General features: G+C 43.4%; 3 protein-coding genes across 3 annotated transcripts in view; 1 reads left to right on the forward strand and 2 right to left on the reverse strand.

Moving 5' to 3' along the window:
• The window catches only part of aamdc (adipogenesis associated, Mth938 domain containing), a 282,823-nt gene that overhangs the window by 76,796 nt on the left and 189,162 nt on the right, over nt 1-16,865 (reverse strand). The gene's annotated exons all lie outside the window — the stretch shown is intronic.
• aqp11 (aquaporin 11) lies at nt 85-13,621 on the reverse strand (the record flags this gene model as incomplete). Its single annotated transcript, XM_080429236.1, has 6 exons — nt 85-195; nt 1,316-1,432; nt 3,277-4,066; nt 5,351-5,482; nt 6,201-6,265; nt 13,534-13,621. The coding sequence occupies 6 exons, from the start codon at nt 13,619-13,621 to the stop codon at nt 92-94; spliced, it is 1,296 nt and encodes a 431-aa protein (XP_080285362.1). The 3' UTR covers nt 85-91.
• The window catches only part of pak1 (p21 protein (Cdc42/Rac)-activated kinase 1), an 80,559-nt gene continuing 73,417 nt past the window's right edge, over nt 9,724-16,865 (forward strand). Inside the window, exon 1 of the mRNA XM_080427873.1 lies at nt 9,724-9,848. The gene's annotated coding sequence lies outside the window, so the exon portion shown is untranslated. The remainder of the gene's footprint in view (nt 9,849-16,865) is intronic.

Genomic DNA, 16,865 nt, shown 5'->3' on the forward strand with positions numbered 1-16,865 from the left:
TTTTTTCCTACAATATTTAACTGTGTCCTTTGAATGAAATGGCAAAGAAAAGGGAACTGTTTTCAGTGTCCCCTCATCAGGGCCCGAATCGTCACTTCAGTTTCTTGCTCTCCAGGGGGCGGTAGGGAGGCGGTGCCGTTTTCCCAGACAACAGAGGAACGACTTGATCAAAGAGCAGCACCGAGCTGATCATACCTGTAACACAGGAACAGGGTTAAATCATATTCTATGTGGGAAATAGGGATGTGTGTCCTGGTATTTGACACTCCTTTTTAACGTAAAAGTCAGATACTGTATATAGAGAGAGAAAGAAGAGAGGAGAGGATGTAGAGACATCAGATGAGTCCGTGTGCTACAGAAGCGCCGTTCTCTACAGGAGGGGAAACCTGACACCTGATGCAGATTACACACAGGCCGTCCAGTGCTTAGGTCAGTTCTATCTGATCGACACAAGGCCACAACACACTCACCCTCTCTGTCTCTATCTGTGTGTCTCTCTCTCTCTATCTCTCTCTCTCTCTCTCTCGATTTTTGTGTTTTGGCTCACTACATTCCACAGTCCCAGGATGCATGATGCCAGGTGTAAAGGGGCCCAGATTCACCTCTGGGGCTCGCAAGGGCAAGGAATGGCTTCTTTAGACCTCAGAATGTGCACATATTGAGCCAGTTGTTGTTATATTCTATAGAGCACCGAAGTCTGACGTAATTTATGCATCCTACCTGGGTCGCGTTCCCCCCCATTCTGAATTCCCACAGATGTGTTTAATATCGTGTCAAATAAGAACTGTGTTCCAAAAATAAACAAATGAGTTTTGACGGATATGAAGCATCAACCGACGGTGAGATAACGCTAATGTCACTGCCACAGAATTAGTAAAATATTCGCCAGAAACAGACTGTATCACAAATGAGTGACTGACTATCTAAATGAGCCACCTCCCTGACAATATCACCGGGACAGTTTGTTTTATTTTTGGACCACAATTCATATATGAGACGATTCTAAGATGACCCAATGTTATTCTCCATAGAGATACTTCCACGACCCAGGGGATAAACGTGCGACGTCAGGACTTCGTCCTAGATACCCATTGTAGCCTCAGTGGTCTTTTAATCACTTAAGCCTCATTTATACTTTGACGTGCAGCAAAAATAGCCGATCTACAAGTTAAAAATATATGAACGTCAATGTGACGTGTTGTGAGCTGTAATTTTTAAAGATTTTTCATACCCAAAATACAAATACCAGGTTTTTAATTCTGAGAGTGGAACAATATACCCAAATGGACCCATAAAGGTCCAATACAAGACTTACCCAGTATCGGGGCCAACCAGTAGACCAGGGAATACTCCAGGAAACTGTTTCCACTGCAGGGGAACTGGGTAGAGAAGGCCAAGGCTGGATTAAATACTGCCCCTGTTACTCCACCACCTGTAGACAGATTAGATAGATAGATAGATAGATAGATAGATAGATAGATAGATAGATAGATAGATAGAAGGCTGCCATATGTTAATGGTTTTGAGAAAAAAAAGATTGAACTCGACTCCAATTAATAGTAATTCATATTTACTATTTGAGTAGGCTACTATACCTTGCATTCCTCCATCCGTATGTACTCAAATGTTTTATGTTTATAATGGAACAGTGAAACAGTCAACCTTGAGTCCATATTTATAACATAATGCAATGTGTTTGATCAGTGACCTATGGCGTGGTGCATATCAGATAAAATGTATAGGCTAATTTAAAAGTTGATACGGCATTGACGTGGATTGTTTTATGCTAGTAATCTTTTTATTGTAAGGCCAGAGTACACCAGAGTGATACAGTACAGTACAGCTATTAAAAAAAAGAAAATTATTGCTGTGAAGACAGTACCTTATTGTAGTAAGGTAGGCTACTGTCTACCAAATTCATGCAGTTTTAACATAATTCAGCACCATGTGTTTCACGTTTCAATTCAATTGTACAATGTGTGGCCCTTCACTCACTTTATCGAAGTCAGTATGGCCCCCTGGAAATAAATCTTGCCCACCCCTGGTTTAAGTGGTTAAACATTAGCCCTGTGACTCTGCCATCTGTAAAAACACACACATACATACATACGTACATACATACTTTGTGCACACACAAAGTTAACATTTACATGATAGCAATGTTTGTCCTTGAGAAGGAGAGTTTTGGGATGGCCCATTCCATTAATGGTTTGGTCCATTCCTTTAATCTGATGCTCTCTTGGATATCTGATCATAAACTTGTCATTTTGAGGTTTACTGCAGGTCTCTTCCCCACTCTAAACCTCTTTGTATCCAATGAGAATAGAATACTGACAGCCTGCTATCCTGCTATAATTATCCTCTCACCATGAAGGGTCAGCAAAGACTGGGTCAGCACTATGCAAACAAAGACTGTGTGTTTGCCTCTTACTGACTTCCCTGTCATTCTCCAAACTGTGTCATTGGATAGTCACAATCTCAAATTGTGCGACCTTGAGCCTAATGTATGCCTTTAATATGAATGTAAAAATAAGTATGTCTTAAAGTCGTACTGCGTAAAATGCATTTTGGTAGTCTTTTTGGTAGCTCTGTTGTCTTAGAACTGTGATTCCCAGAATTCAGTTCTAAACAAACATCATGGACACACTGCTCCAAAAAGAAAAGGATGCTACATCACCTAGCGCTAATTTTATTTTGGGATGCAACAGGTACGTTTGTCTAAAAAAATAAATTTCTGATACTGATACATTTCTGGTGCCTGTGTCATTTGGTGCTTAATAAGATTTTCAAAGATCCTCAATTGCAATGCTATATCACAAGTACTATTAACTATTAACTTAACTTATTTTTTTCCCAGATGTTTCTTGTATCTTATGTACCTGTACCTGGCTGTATGTATCTTTTTCTTTATTATATCACCTCTATTATATCTCCTTGCAGGTGTTGGTGTGGGCTGTGTGAGATTGGGATGGGGGGAAATACTAGAAAGTTGTCATAGTTACACACAAGTAATTGAAATTGTAGTAATGGAAAATATGAACATAAATGTAGGCCTATCTGAACTGCAGCAGTTCTGTCTATTCTCTTTACACCCATTAGCCTGTGTAGGCTGCCTGTACCACACACACACACACACACACACACACACACACACACACACACACACACACACACACACACACACACACACACACACACACACACACACACACACACACACACACACACACACACACACACACACACACACAGTGACATGAATAATAAAACACATACCTGCATACACCAACGTGGTGACGACTGCGGCTATCGCGTGCACGCGGTATTTCTCCTCCAGCGCGTGCGTGTGCGTGACCGCCGTCTGGGCGGCGAAGGCGCACGCGAGCTCCACGGCGGCGGCGCGCGGCAGCGGCGCGCGGATGGGGCTCTGGAGGCAGCGGAAGCCGTGCAGCAGCTTGTGCCGCGCGTGCACGTCCGACAGCCCGAGGTTCCACGCCGCCGGCGCGACCGCGCGCGCCAGACACGCCGCCGCGAACTGGCACGCGACGCGCCGCAGGGCGCACGCGCGCGTCATCCTGCCGCGGTAGGCGCGCTCGAGCGCCGCGCACGGGTTCCCGACGCCTCCCGCCGAGGTGAGCGCGTGCACCACGGAGGACGTGTACGTGAGGGTGAGCGCGAGGCGCGGGTCCACGCCGCCCACCTCCGCCAGGAGCTTGAGCTCGTGCGTGCACGCGCACAGCTGGAAGGTGGACACCAGCTCCACGGCGTAGACGTCCAGCCCGCTGGACCTCAGCAGCCTGGAGGCGGACAGCAGCCTCCTGAGCGCACTGCACAGCAGCACGATGCCCGCCAGCAGCGCGCAGGTCACGGACACGTCTGGAGACATCTGCCCTCCTCCTGGTCCTGGTGCAGGACCGTTGTGTCGCAGAGCAGTGGCTGTGGGGGGAGCACTGAGGAGTGAGGACTGTCTGTCACCGTGCCGATGCCAGGCTGTGGCTGCAGTGGCCCGGGGGTCTAAAGTACAGCTGTGAACCAACGGACTCTGCTCCACTCTGCTCTGCTGTGACTGGATGGAGGACAGAGAGAGAGCTGCTCACATGGTGCGGAAGTGACTGAGCTCGCACTATGCTCTGTAGTCCGACGGTGTGGAAAGTGTGGAAAGCCTGGTGGTGATGTGAGGTTAGAGGCAAGGTGTGTTTGAACTTTGCTTTTTGTGCCCAAGGTTCCCAGTTCCAACAACAACAATAAAAACTGCAACTTTCTTTCAAAGTCTGTGGAGAGTGGAGACATTTGCAGTTACAACAGTATGTGGGTATATTTATTATTTAATTTAACTGTAGAGACATCCTCGCTAACTCAAAGCAGAGGGGAAACTGCTGACTTGCTTCCTGAACACTTCCTCAATTGTTGTGTGTGTGTGTGTGTGTGTGTGTGTGTGTGTGTGTGTGTGTGTGTGTGTGTGTGTGTGTGTGTGTGTGTGTGTGTATGTGTGTGTGTGTGTGAGGGGGCTCTTGTTTTAGAATTCTACTGCTGCTCTGTGGCCAAGTCTGCTAACTTCTTCATGTCAAGGACTCACATCTGAAAATATTTTGTGCCAGGGACCCTCATAAACAAAATTGTAAATGAATGCCCTATTTTGTCATACTACAGTGTCACATGCATCACATCTCGTTGCAATTGCATCGCATTGTGAGCTTGTAGATCTGCTATTTTTTTAAAACATGTATAGTGAAAGTGACCCATTAGGGCCTAATAGGCTATCAGGCTATCAGCACCATGGACAGCATATACATTAATAATTAGGCTGTGCTGTGTGCTGTCCATGGTGCTGATGTCTCTCTCTGGGCCTTGGATCCCCCTAGTGGGCAAGCTTGTGTAGGCGGGCCCAGAGACAGAGAGAGAGTATGTGTGTCTGTCTGCCTGCCTGCCTGCCTGCCTGCCTGCCTGCCTGCCTGCCTGCCTGCCTGCCTGCCTGCCTGCCTGCCTGCCTGCCTGCCTGCCTGCCTGCCTGCCTGCCTGCCTGCCTGCCTGCCTGCCTGTCTGCCTGTCTGCCTGCCTGCCTGCCTGCCTGCCTGCCTGCCTGCCTGTCTGCCTGTCTACCTGCCTGCCTGTCTGTCTGCCTGTCTGCCTGTCTGTCTGCCTGTCCGTCTGCCTGTCTGCCTGCCTGTCGCAGTGTGTCTGTATTTGTATGTACTAAGTAGTCCCAGGCAGCAGGTTCTTCAGCCAATAGCTCTGATTCACAAGAGGAACCTTCCAGCAGATTGTGACAGGTTCACTCCCCCACATCCAGTGACACAGACAGGTTCCACCAAAAAAGAAGACAACCATGGATACGTCATAGACAACTGACATCATAGATGGCTGATGTCACAGGCTGGCCACATGTAGTGCCTGTCACTGCGAACACCTGCAATATTATGTTCATGTGGGAGGGTTTAGACAAGCACATGTCTCCTCCGATACACATGGAGTTGCCGGGCACCTGTCAGCGAGGAGTTGCACCAGGAAGACATAATGCATGTGGAGGAAAATGTAAACACCCATTCACAGAAATAAAGCAGATCAATATAAATAACCATGACACAACAGGACAGACAGGACCTGACAAGTCAGGGACTTCAATCACCAACTGCCACAGACATGACCAGTCTGCAGAATGACTTAATGAGTTTCAACAGATGTTCATAGTAAGAGCCATGTACGGCTGCAACTATCGATTACCTTCTTAGAAATTATTCTAGCGATTACTTTCCCCATTAATCGAATAATCGAAAATTCCGTTTTTTATCATAATAAAATATATAAACCAGACTGTGCACTTGACAGGTAAGACACCCTCACTGCTGGACAGTGGACACACAAAAAGGTTAATTTACTGTCATTGAGAATAGAAAGATGCCAACACAGACAGAATGTAATTGTATGTGGAAATTGTCAGGGCATTAGCTACAGTAGTACAAATTAAAGTCAAGTTACAGCATGTTTTAAGGGTGCGATTAGAACAATATTTCATCTATATATACTGCTTTTGAATACTTGACTGTATTATGTATACATTACTCAACATGAAAGCCTGCAAAAACACTTGATAATGCAGACTACATGGATTTAAATGTTTTTTAACTTCTTCCTCACCTCTCTGCTGTTCCTCTGTGGCCTGACTGCTGTCCTCGGGGGTCGTGTCAGAGTATTCAACCTACAGCAGTGTGGTCTACCACATGGGGAATGATCCTGATCCCTATGTCAAGGTCTGGTGCGGTGCTTACTTGGGAGGGATGACAGAGTGGGCCAAAAACACCCACAATCCCTTCTTGGCCGCTGAGTTCAACTTGGGAACATTGTTCTACTCATACAAGTGTAGTGAAAAGAATTAAAGAAACCCAGGAACTTTACTTACATTTAGTGCAGTAAGAAATACAATATTAAGGTTATCAAACAATAAAACTACAACCCAAAAGAATTAATCTATGGAAAGGCCTTTCAATACAAGTACATGTTAAGAAGTGACTTAAAAAGAGATTTATCAAGCCTGAGAGGGCAGGTTCTAGAGTTGAGGACAGCAAAGGCTGGTCACCCTTTGTCTTCAGCCTGGACTCAGGAACAACCAGCAGGCAGCAGGTGACTGTTTGAGGACCTCAGATTGTGCAAGGCCCATACAGGGTTAATAAATCAAACATGCAATTAGGGGCCCATACAGGCAATCAGTAAAATCTTAAAACCAATCCTAAAACAGACAGGCAACCAGTTTAGGGAAGTTAAAATAGGAGTAATGTTCTCTTCTCCTTGTTAAAAGCCTATGGCAGCAGTGTTCCATACAACTTCGAGCCTATTTTGAACCACCATTGCAATATGTTCTGTTTTGATATTATAAGCGTATCAACCACTACTATGATCATATGAGAACACGCCAATGTTCTGGCTATGCATTGAGAACGCCTTCATATGCTATGTGAGGGAATGCTATTTACTCTGTCTCACCAAGAGATGTCGCTGTTGCCTTTTAATGTGTTTTCCCGCTTAATCCATGTGGTTCAGTTTCAGACATGGCCTCAAGGTATTATATTTACTGTCTTGTCTGTGCCAATATGCCTTTTTCTGCCCAATAGAGATTAATGAGGGCAATTTCAGAACTCTCCACATAGTTTATTGAATTATACGGGTGAGGATATGAAGCACATTATAATGATTCATTTACCCTGCTACAAATGAATTTGTTCATTGATTTAACATTTGGTAAATAGGCTTCCGCTTGGGCTTCTGATTTCTTGGTTTCATCCACACAGGGCAGCCAAGTATGACCAATGTACTGTCAGGGTCCCTCAAAGAGGCTAAGTTGTGTCATTTCAATTACTAGCCAAACAAACAATGGTATGATTGAGATTAAAAAGCATTGCCTCTTTTATCATGGGAAGCATTTTTGTTTTTGTCTTGTTTAAGAAACTTAAAGGTAGGGTAAGTGATATTCTGATAGTAATCATTCAATCACATTTTTTTCATAGTGTTCCAGTTCCAATTTTGTCTGCTCATTTCTTTGTGTCATCGCTTCAATTTCACTTGTTGAATCTGTATCATGTCTGAGTTATCTATCCTGATTGGATAACATTGGTATCCCGACCTGAAAGTCACAGTGCATTTTCTGTTTAATAAAGAGCTGGAGAGACATGGAGACTCCTGTTACTACTGAACTTTCACTCTATAGCAATGAGTCCTCTTCTGACCAACCCGGTTTCCTACGCAAGTGCTGACATTTTACCATTGAGCTAATAGAGCCTGCCTGCTTGCTCAGGGGATAAATTGAATCTTGACCGTCAGGTCAAAATTCGTGTCAGATCCTGTGTCTAGGTGGGACGTGACCTTTGACATGATCCAAATGTCTCAATAGAAGAGCAGGGAGACAAAATACAACCACCCCAATTTGTATACGTTTTATATTGTATTAACGTACGGTACTTTACCATACAGATTGGACTAAATTACAATTTATTCATAAAAAAAAGTTACATAGTGCCGCTTTAACTTGTAATGTACAAAGTAACAAGAATAAATGCAATTAAATGCACAAAAAATAAAATAAATATGAAATTTCCATCCTTATGCTTTCCCTTTTTCTTTGATTTGATGATGTTTGAAGTGCTATGTAACTTTTAAAAAGTGCTATATAAATGAAATGGATGATTATGATTATGGTTATTATTATTGTTATTGTTATTGTTATTGTTATTATTAGCAGTGGTGTAAAGTAACTAACTACATTTACTCAAGTACTGTATAGCGGTAAGCACAATTTAAAGGTATTTTTCACTTTACTGGAGTATTTCCAATTTTCAGTTATTTTACTTCTACTCCACTATGGCAAACATTTAAAAACTTTAGTCACTAGTTACTTTGTAGATTTTGGTTATTATTATAAAACATACAGTAACCACTTCAGCCCTTTATACATTTTGGCCATTTGAAAATAGCCGATCTACAAGCTCACAATGTGTTGAAAAGTGATGCATTGTGTAATGAGTACTTTCTACTTTTGGTACTTAAAGTACATTTTGATACCAATAGTTTTGTCTTTTAACCTTGTAACAGAGTATTTCTAAATTGCAGTATTGATTCTAAAAATTACTCAGTACTTTTTCCACCACTGATTATTAGCAGAGAAGTGGAGTCCTTTCCTTCCTTCCTTTCCTTGGCAAGTGGAATGAAGCCTCGTGGCCCAGACAGACCCCCCCCTCCCCCCCTATTGTGACTCCTCCCATCTCACATACAGAGCCAATGGGAATCTCTAACACCTATTGAGACCCGCCCCTCCCCTTTAACAAGATAGACAGTCAGATCCACCAATAGGCGACCAGCAGGAGCCGACTCCAGCCAATGGCTGCACTCCAAATACTGTACGAGAGAGGGGGGCGGGCGTTGCCATGTGAGCGACTTACTGAGCATGCTTCTGCGTCAGCGTTGCCATGTCTGCTTATTATAAGTGACTTTGTTTTTCTGTAAAGTTGCTTATAGTTGTAAATATTGGTGGTTGCGTTTTTTTTCTTTTTTTTTTCTAAGTGTAGTTGCTTATTTGGGCTTGTTTCTAAAGTGTAGTTGCTTTTTGGGGCTTGTTTCTTAAATGTTGTTTAAACCAGTGTTTCTCAAACATTTTCATGGCAAGGACCCCCAGATATGTATTTGTCTGCAGACCCCCATCTGAAAATATGTTGTGCCAGGGACGGGGACCAATGGAAACAAGCCATATTGATTTATTGGGTTTAATCCTTTTTAATATCCCTTTGTATAGAACTGTACTTTCCGTGCAAACTGCTAAATAGTTGTAAAGTATTCAATCAATCAATCAATCAATCAATCAATCAATCAATCAATCAATCAATCAATCAATCAATCCATCAGGGAACCCATATAAGATTTGTGTTGTTAAAATGTTTCAAATATATTCCTAGTTAAAAAAAAATTCTTCCAAGATTAATGTATTTTTTTAAATTGCGAGCTATTGCTTGTACCGCTTGTAGATCGGCTATTTTCAAACAGCGAACAGTTTAATGGGCTTGTTTTCCTAGACCCAGTTGCTTGTTTCTCTCTCAAAAACTGGCAACACTGTGTCTAACAATAGCGTGTCGGTATGGATTGGTCAAGTTTTCTTGGCCGTGAATGAAATAAATAAATAAATGAATGAAAAACGGGGCGATACCGTGGCTCTACTATACAGCTCAGATCAGCTCTGATCAGCCTCCACAGTGGACAGAATACATACACCAGACTAGACTGACTGGATAGAGAAGTGTGGATTTATCACTAGAAACAACACGAAACACCGACCTGTCTGTGGTGGCAAGAAGAAGGAGAAAGAAGTGGTGAGTATTATTATGAGGAGGTTATCTTTCATACATTTCTAACACATTTCCATTCATATCTATTTTTGGGTGGGCTGCTATTCTGCTTCTAGCGTGGTGTGTGTGTGTGTGTGTGTGTGTGTGTGTGTGTGTGTGTGTGTGTGTGTGTGTGTGTGTGTGTGTGTGTGTGTGTGTGTGTGTGTGTGTGTGTGTGTGTGTGTGTGTGTGTGTGTGTGTGTGTGTGTGTGTGTGTGTGTGTGTGTGTGTGTGTGTGTGTGTGTGTGTGTGTGTGTGTGTGTGTGTGTGTGTGTGAATATAGAGGCAGTGCAGTGGTGCTAACTAAAGCCCTGGGCTTTATACACCGTAGTATGACGGTGTCGCTTGCCCCCCCCCCCCTCCCCTCCATATACAGAGAATAGATCTACAAGCTATCACATTCACAACGCGTGGAGTGACACTGTAAATTAGACACAGATCAGGCTGTGTAAATTAGACACAGATCAGGCTGTGTGTGTGTGTGTGTGTGTGTGTGTGTGTGTGTGTGTGTGTGTGTGTGTGTGTGTGTGTGTGTGTGTGTGTGTGTGTGTGTGTGTGTGTGTGTGTGTGTGAGATGTATGTGTGTGTGTGTGTGTGTGTGTGTGTGTGTGTGTGTGTGTGTGTGTGTGTGTGTGTGTGTGTGTGTGTGTGTGTGTGTGTGTGTGTGTGTGTGTGTGTGTGTGTGTGTGTGTGTGTGTGTGTGTGTGTGTGTGTGTGTGTCATATACACACACAATCAGATATGCAGGCCTGGGTGAACATGTAGGACACACACTACATTATCTGTAGGCCAGCTTGCTGTGTGATCATTATTATACCACCATGGGTGGGTGTATTTATATGGTCATTTTAGCCGCACCGTCCCAGGGGGTCTGGTCCCCCTTCTGTTTTATTATGATATCACCCGGTGAGTTTTCTACAGACAAAACAAGGGTCTGGTCTGGTGGATATTGTCAGGCTTTGGTGTGGTCTCACAACTCGAATGAATGAATGAATGAATGAATAGGAAAAAATGAGTGACTGAATGAGTTGGCACAATTATTGTTGTCTTTAAACTGATCTGCCAACCAAGCACTATATCTCAGTCTGTGCTATAGCCTCCAGTCCTGTCTAATAATAATAGTCCAGGATTAGACTTAGATTAGACTTTGGAGCTGTGCCTTGATTACTGTCACCTTTTTCCATAATAATAGCCAATGGTCCAACAAACAGGGAATCCCTACGACTACCCCAGATTACGTCAAGACAGTTCAGTTACTTACAAGGTGAATTTGCACTCCTCAATGTAAATTACTTCAACCAAAATGATTTAGTTCCACATATTTAATGACACAGCGGTTTGGGACAGTAGAGCAGAGCATAAGAGTCTGAACTTGGCATCCACACGGTGCATTAACAAATGTAACTCCACTCTCATTACCAAATGAAGGGCCTTTAAAAAACACTTTCATTTCAGATACACATTTCTCATTTTATGGGTCTCTGTATTGCTTATGTTTCCTCCTTTTCTTTCTGTTGTTCACTGTAACTCTGTCTATCTAGTTAGTCGATCTGTCTCATTCTCGGTCTGCACTCTGCATGTCTCTCTCTGTCTTTAGTTTACACTGTACACTTATGACTGTTAATTTGGCTCTGAGTGTGAACAAATGTATTTGTAGACTTACAAATGGATACATTTAAAATTGGGGATTTTGCCATGTACAGTACCTATATTCCTTAGACTAGTTTATACGTAAGCTACTTGGTCGTACGACTATACTGACTCGATCTCTAACTCTAGTTCAGTTGTTGCACTGGGCAGACATTGCCCTTTGCTCCGTAATAGAACAAGGTATCCTTAATTTCCCTGAATGGTTTCCTGGTTAATGAGAAACTCAGGGCGAAGGTGATTTAAATGTTGAGGCTTGATCTTGGAACTGTGCTTTTATAGCCACTTAACATTGAATTTGACTGGCAAAACATGCATAGTCCACAGAGTCTGTAAACGACAGACAGACAGACAGACAGACAGACAGACAGACAGACAGACAGACAGACAGACAGACCCCCTGGCTAAAACTGTCAAGAGTCTGTCGACTGTCACTCATTTATGGCAGCGGCCAGAGCTTTGTTTCAGGACCCAGATATGGGTCCCTACTCGGGGGGCCAGAGTAGAACTCAGGCTCCCGTATGAAACCAGTTGAGAGACCCAGCGATTTAGTGACTCTCAACCTTTTTCATTTCAAGGACCCCCAGTCTGATATACATTAGGTCACGGACCCCCATTTGATATTCTCTGGAACCCAATCTATACTGTAAAATCGTCATTGTTTATTTAACTCAGAGTGTACAGACTACGAATCCATTTGGTTCCATTTGTACACTAAGTTACAGACCCATAAGGGTCCAATTTGGACCCCTGGTGGTTCCTGGACCCGACATTGAGAACCAGTGATTTTAGGACATAAATAATATGATTTCCTGAACTGGTTGAACATCAAAGTGATCCAGGGTGTGGTTGTTGGCTACGCTGGTGGTGGTGTTAGACCCGGTTGCCATGGAGACATGGGCGTGGTTGTGGTGTGTGGAGGACTGTTATATGGCTGTGTGTGTGTGTGTGTGTGTATGAGAGTCACTGTTTATGTGCAGTCAGTCAGTCTGTGTTACTTTTCGGCACCTCGACAGGATGACAAGTCCAGTCAACTGGTGGTGGTTGTAGAGTTGACTGATGGGGGCTGCTGGGAGGGCGGGGGGGGGGGGGGGGGGGTACGAGTAGTAGAATGTCGGGCAGAATGCAAAGGAAGGGGACAAGCTGACGGGGAGAAAGAGTTGGCAATTAAAAGGCGTTTAGCAGATACTCTTGGTCTTATCCGGAGCAACATACAAAGCGCAAGATCGAAATAGAGGGAGAGAGGGGATTTACAATGACATTTTTTTGTCCCATCCATGTTGCATGGCTTTGGGGGTGAATGTAGCTAAATGGGTGGAGAGGCCGTCTGGTAATCAGAAGGTCACCAGTTTTAGTCAATTATTTAAAAAAGATCATTAGAATTTCTTAGTGTTGATTATATGAGAAAGTTTCATTAAAAAGAAAAAAGAAAAACCTGCTTCTTGATTGCTCGATTAACATACATGAGCAACATTAAGTTGGTTATTGGTTCTAAATAGCAGTTTTGATACATTTTCGGTTAATTACCCAGCCCTACCATGTATCTACCCCTGCTAGCCCTGGATCAAATAAATCCTACCAAAAGCATTCTCTGCTGTGTGCAGACCGTGCGCTGAGATTTACAGCGCCAGCGGTACAAAATAACAAAGAATAGCCTAATACAGACGGCCTATATACGGCCTAGTCCATGAACCATAAAGGTCAAGTTCATGCAGCTAAACCCCCTACTGTGTGGCAGAGACTGAAACGAGACCTAATTAAAGACTTCCAGCCTGGAACCTTGATTGTAAGTGGGCCTGATGCATGTAGGTTTGCTGTTAGAGGTCTAGAGAAGGACTCAGCGCTCTGGTACTGATAGTAGTGAGTCCAACTCCGGGGCTAATATCTCAGCTTCTTGTGTGCGTGTGCGTGTGCGTGTGCGTGTGCGTGTGCGTGTGCGTGTGCGTGTGCGTGTGCGTGTGCGTGTGCGTGTGCGTGTGCGTGTGTGTGTGTATGCTTGAGTGCTTAAGTATCACATTCACACCCTGTAGCCTTGCATCCATAGAGACGTGCTGCTGGGATACTGTGCACGAGGCTTTGTGCATGTGAGGGGTGTGTGGCCCGGAGACCATATCGCCGCTGTCGGATTGAAACCTTGTATGTCCAAAAGTGTTACCGATATAGTTATTATTTAGTCACAAGCTCTTGTTAATACTTTTCATTGGTTAAATATTTATAAAAACCCACAGACACACTTGACCACTTTCACTTTCAAAAATGTTTTGTTCATGGTAAAAATATAGCTCACAAAAAAAAGAAGCTTGTAGATCAGCTATTTTCGCTTCTTTCTTTCGTCACTCCTGCATGAAAAAATAGGGTATTAATTTATGAAAAGAAAAAAAAAACGTAAAAGTTGAAATGCATAAAAGGTTTCTGCCTGACAGTGAGTTATGAGGTCTATAGGGGACAAAAAGACAGGGGTCAGGGATGGACATGAGAGGGGAGGCCAGGGTAAGGGATAATATATATATATATATACTGTAAGATAGAGCAGTGGTTCCCAAACATTTAGCTCAATACCCAAAAGACAAATTAGACGTTTGCCCGGGACCCAAACTAGTGAAAATAGCAGATGTATAAGCTCACAACGCGCTGCGTTTTATGAAAAAAAGGGGATATTTACTCGCGAACCATAAAAATTGATCTGCGGCCCAAACATGGATCCCGACCCACTGTTTGGGAAACGGTGACATAGACTAGAGGGGAAGACGGAGAACTATGAAGGGTGTGAAAGACAAAGGGATGAGAGGGAGACGGTCAGGGTGAGAGACGGCATCATGCCCTGCAGAGTGCAAGGGGGTTGAGACAAGGTGAAAGTGACAGCCCCAGAGAGAGATGGGGAATACAGTAACAAGTACAGTAACAGAGAGAAGGGGGATACAGTACAAGTACAGTAACAGAGAGATGGGGAATACTGTGTGTGTGTGTGTGTGTGTGTGTGTGTGTGTGTGTGTGTGTGTGCGTGTGCGTGTGCGTGTGCGTGTGCGTGCGCGCTGAAGCATTACATGCACACACCCTGTGGCTTTGGCTTCATAGAGACATGGGCTGCTTGGATTCTGTTCATGGCATTTTGTGCATTTTAGAGGTGTGTGTGTGTGTGATGCAACAACTGAACTGGAGTGTCTGATGATGTTTAGTAATAAACAATCAGGTGACTGGGTCCATAAAATAAAGGTGTGTTTCTCTCTTTCCTGGTCTCTCTCTCTAGCTCTTTTTATTTTTTTTATAGGGTTTTAAGTGTTTATGTTTTCTCGTGATTCGTGACACATAATCCTCCTCCTCTCGTCCTCCGCTCCCTGCCTCGTTCTGTTCTGTTCTCGTGCGGAGGAGTGAGGCCGTACTGGAGATGCTGTCATCATAGCTAACCTGGTCACTGAACCAACAATAATACCACTGGCTATAAATATCTCTCTCTCTCTCTCTCTCTCTCTCTGTGACTCTCCTTCCAGTCTCTTCCTGTTGGACTGAGGGTTCTTTCTCTCTCTCTCTCTCTCTCTCTCTCGATCTCTCTTCCTGTCTGACTCAGCGATATTTTACCTGTAAGGGCAACTCAGGAGGAGGTAGAGCAGCCCCAGTTCAATTCCTGCTCCTTCTGGCTGAGTGTCCTTGAGCAAGACACTGAACCCCAACTGGTCCCAGATATATGCAAATGTCCTTCTCAAATATGGGGACACATTTATTATTATTATTATTATTTTCTGTTATTTTATTGGCATGGGCGCTAGTAAACAAATTGGATCACATCAAATCAGCATACCAAGTCCACATTTTCCCATTTTCAAAGCCTTCAAGGGTGCTCTTTGTCTCTGTCTCTGTCTCTCTCTTTCTCTCTCTCCCTCTCCCCCTCAGGGATTTCTCTGTAGAATCTCTGCCCTTTATATTCAAGGCGTAGTGATGTTTCAATGTTGTTGTTTTATTTTTTTCTTACAGACACACTCACTGACCCACTCTGTCCGCAACTTTCTCTCCTCTCTCTCCACCTTACCTGTCTCTGTCCTTCCTTTCTCTCTCTCTAATTTTCTCTCCTTTCCTGTCCTCGTCTCTCTATCAGATTGAAGGATGGCGTCCGATTTGACGTCTTCACCTCTTCCTCCTCTCCGCCGTCCTGTGGCACTCTGTCTGTCTGTCTGTCTGTCTGTCTGTCTGTCTGTCTGTCTCTCCCCCGCTCTCTCCGTCATACAGTCGTCACTGTCGGGTGAAAACCTTGTATGTCCAAAAGAAAACGTTAGACTTTTCAGGAAATGGAACAAACATTTTCTGAAATAGTGAAAATAGCCGATCTACAGGGTCACAATGTGTCGACGCATTGTGACTAGAACTTGATGGCTATTTTCACTATGCTTTGCTTGACACTCATGTATGGTGAAGGAGGGCATTAAATATGAAAAAACATAAAAGTTGAAATTACATGGTTTCTGCCTGACATATGACGGTATTCATCTTAGGTGCAGACAGTCACATGATGGTACTTTAACCATTAAGGAGGGCATGTGAGAACAATTCTTCCACTGAAAATGTATGTTAATTGATTTACCAGCAATGTAACGGTATTTGTGTAAACAACAACATACTGTAGCTCTATTGGCATGATAAGATGATCCTCTCATGGTTTAAGTACACATACAGTATATATGAAGAAAAAAAAAAGTTAATCCATCACATCTCAACTTAGATGAAGACAACATGCTAACTGTAATGATCATGATTATTATCAATGATAATCAATTTCCACTCAGCTGTCCTGCATTCTGTTCAGTGTCTTGGACAGTGAACTCTCTCTCTCTCTCTATGTCTCTCTCTTTCTCTATCTCTGTCTTTGCCTGTCTGTCTGTCTTTCTCTATCTTAGTATGTCTGACTGTCTGTATCGGCCTCTGTCTGTCTGTCTGTCTGTCTGTCTGTCTGTGTGTTCTGAGGTTGTGTGAGAGCTCTCATACCTCTTCCAATCTCTTGTGTTCAATTTATCTCCCTCTGTCTGCTGTCACTTGGACCGACAAAAATGGTGACGCTGCTACAGTATGCTTTCTCTCTGTCACTGCTTTCCATTTCATCTGCCTTTCTCTCATCCTGTTTCTGTCTCTCACCTATGGGCTGTCACGATTACAAATTTAAGTTAATAATTGCGAGTAACGATTGTAAGTGTGTTTTTGGCATTGATGACTGGATTTAATTTCTGTTTGCGTTTTTAGGCTTCATAATCACCAATTGCACAGGGCAGATATGACAAATAACTTAGATATACAAAGAAATTACTCACACATTTAATAATTTTATACTGCTATTTTTGGAAAATGTTTGAAAATGTATGAACATTTTTC

This window comes from Gymnoscopelus braueri (assembly GCF_963280865.1).
Source record: "Gymnoscopelus braueri genome assembly, chromosome: 5".
NCBI classification, from domain to species: Eukaryota; Metazoa; Chordata; class Actinopteri; order Myctophiformes; family Myctophidae; genus Gymnoscopelus; species Gymnoscopelus braueri.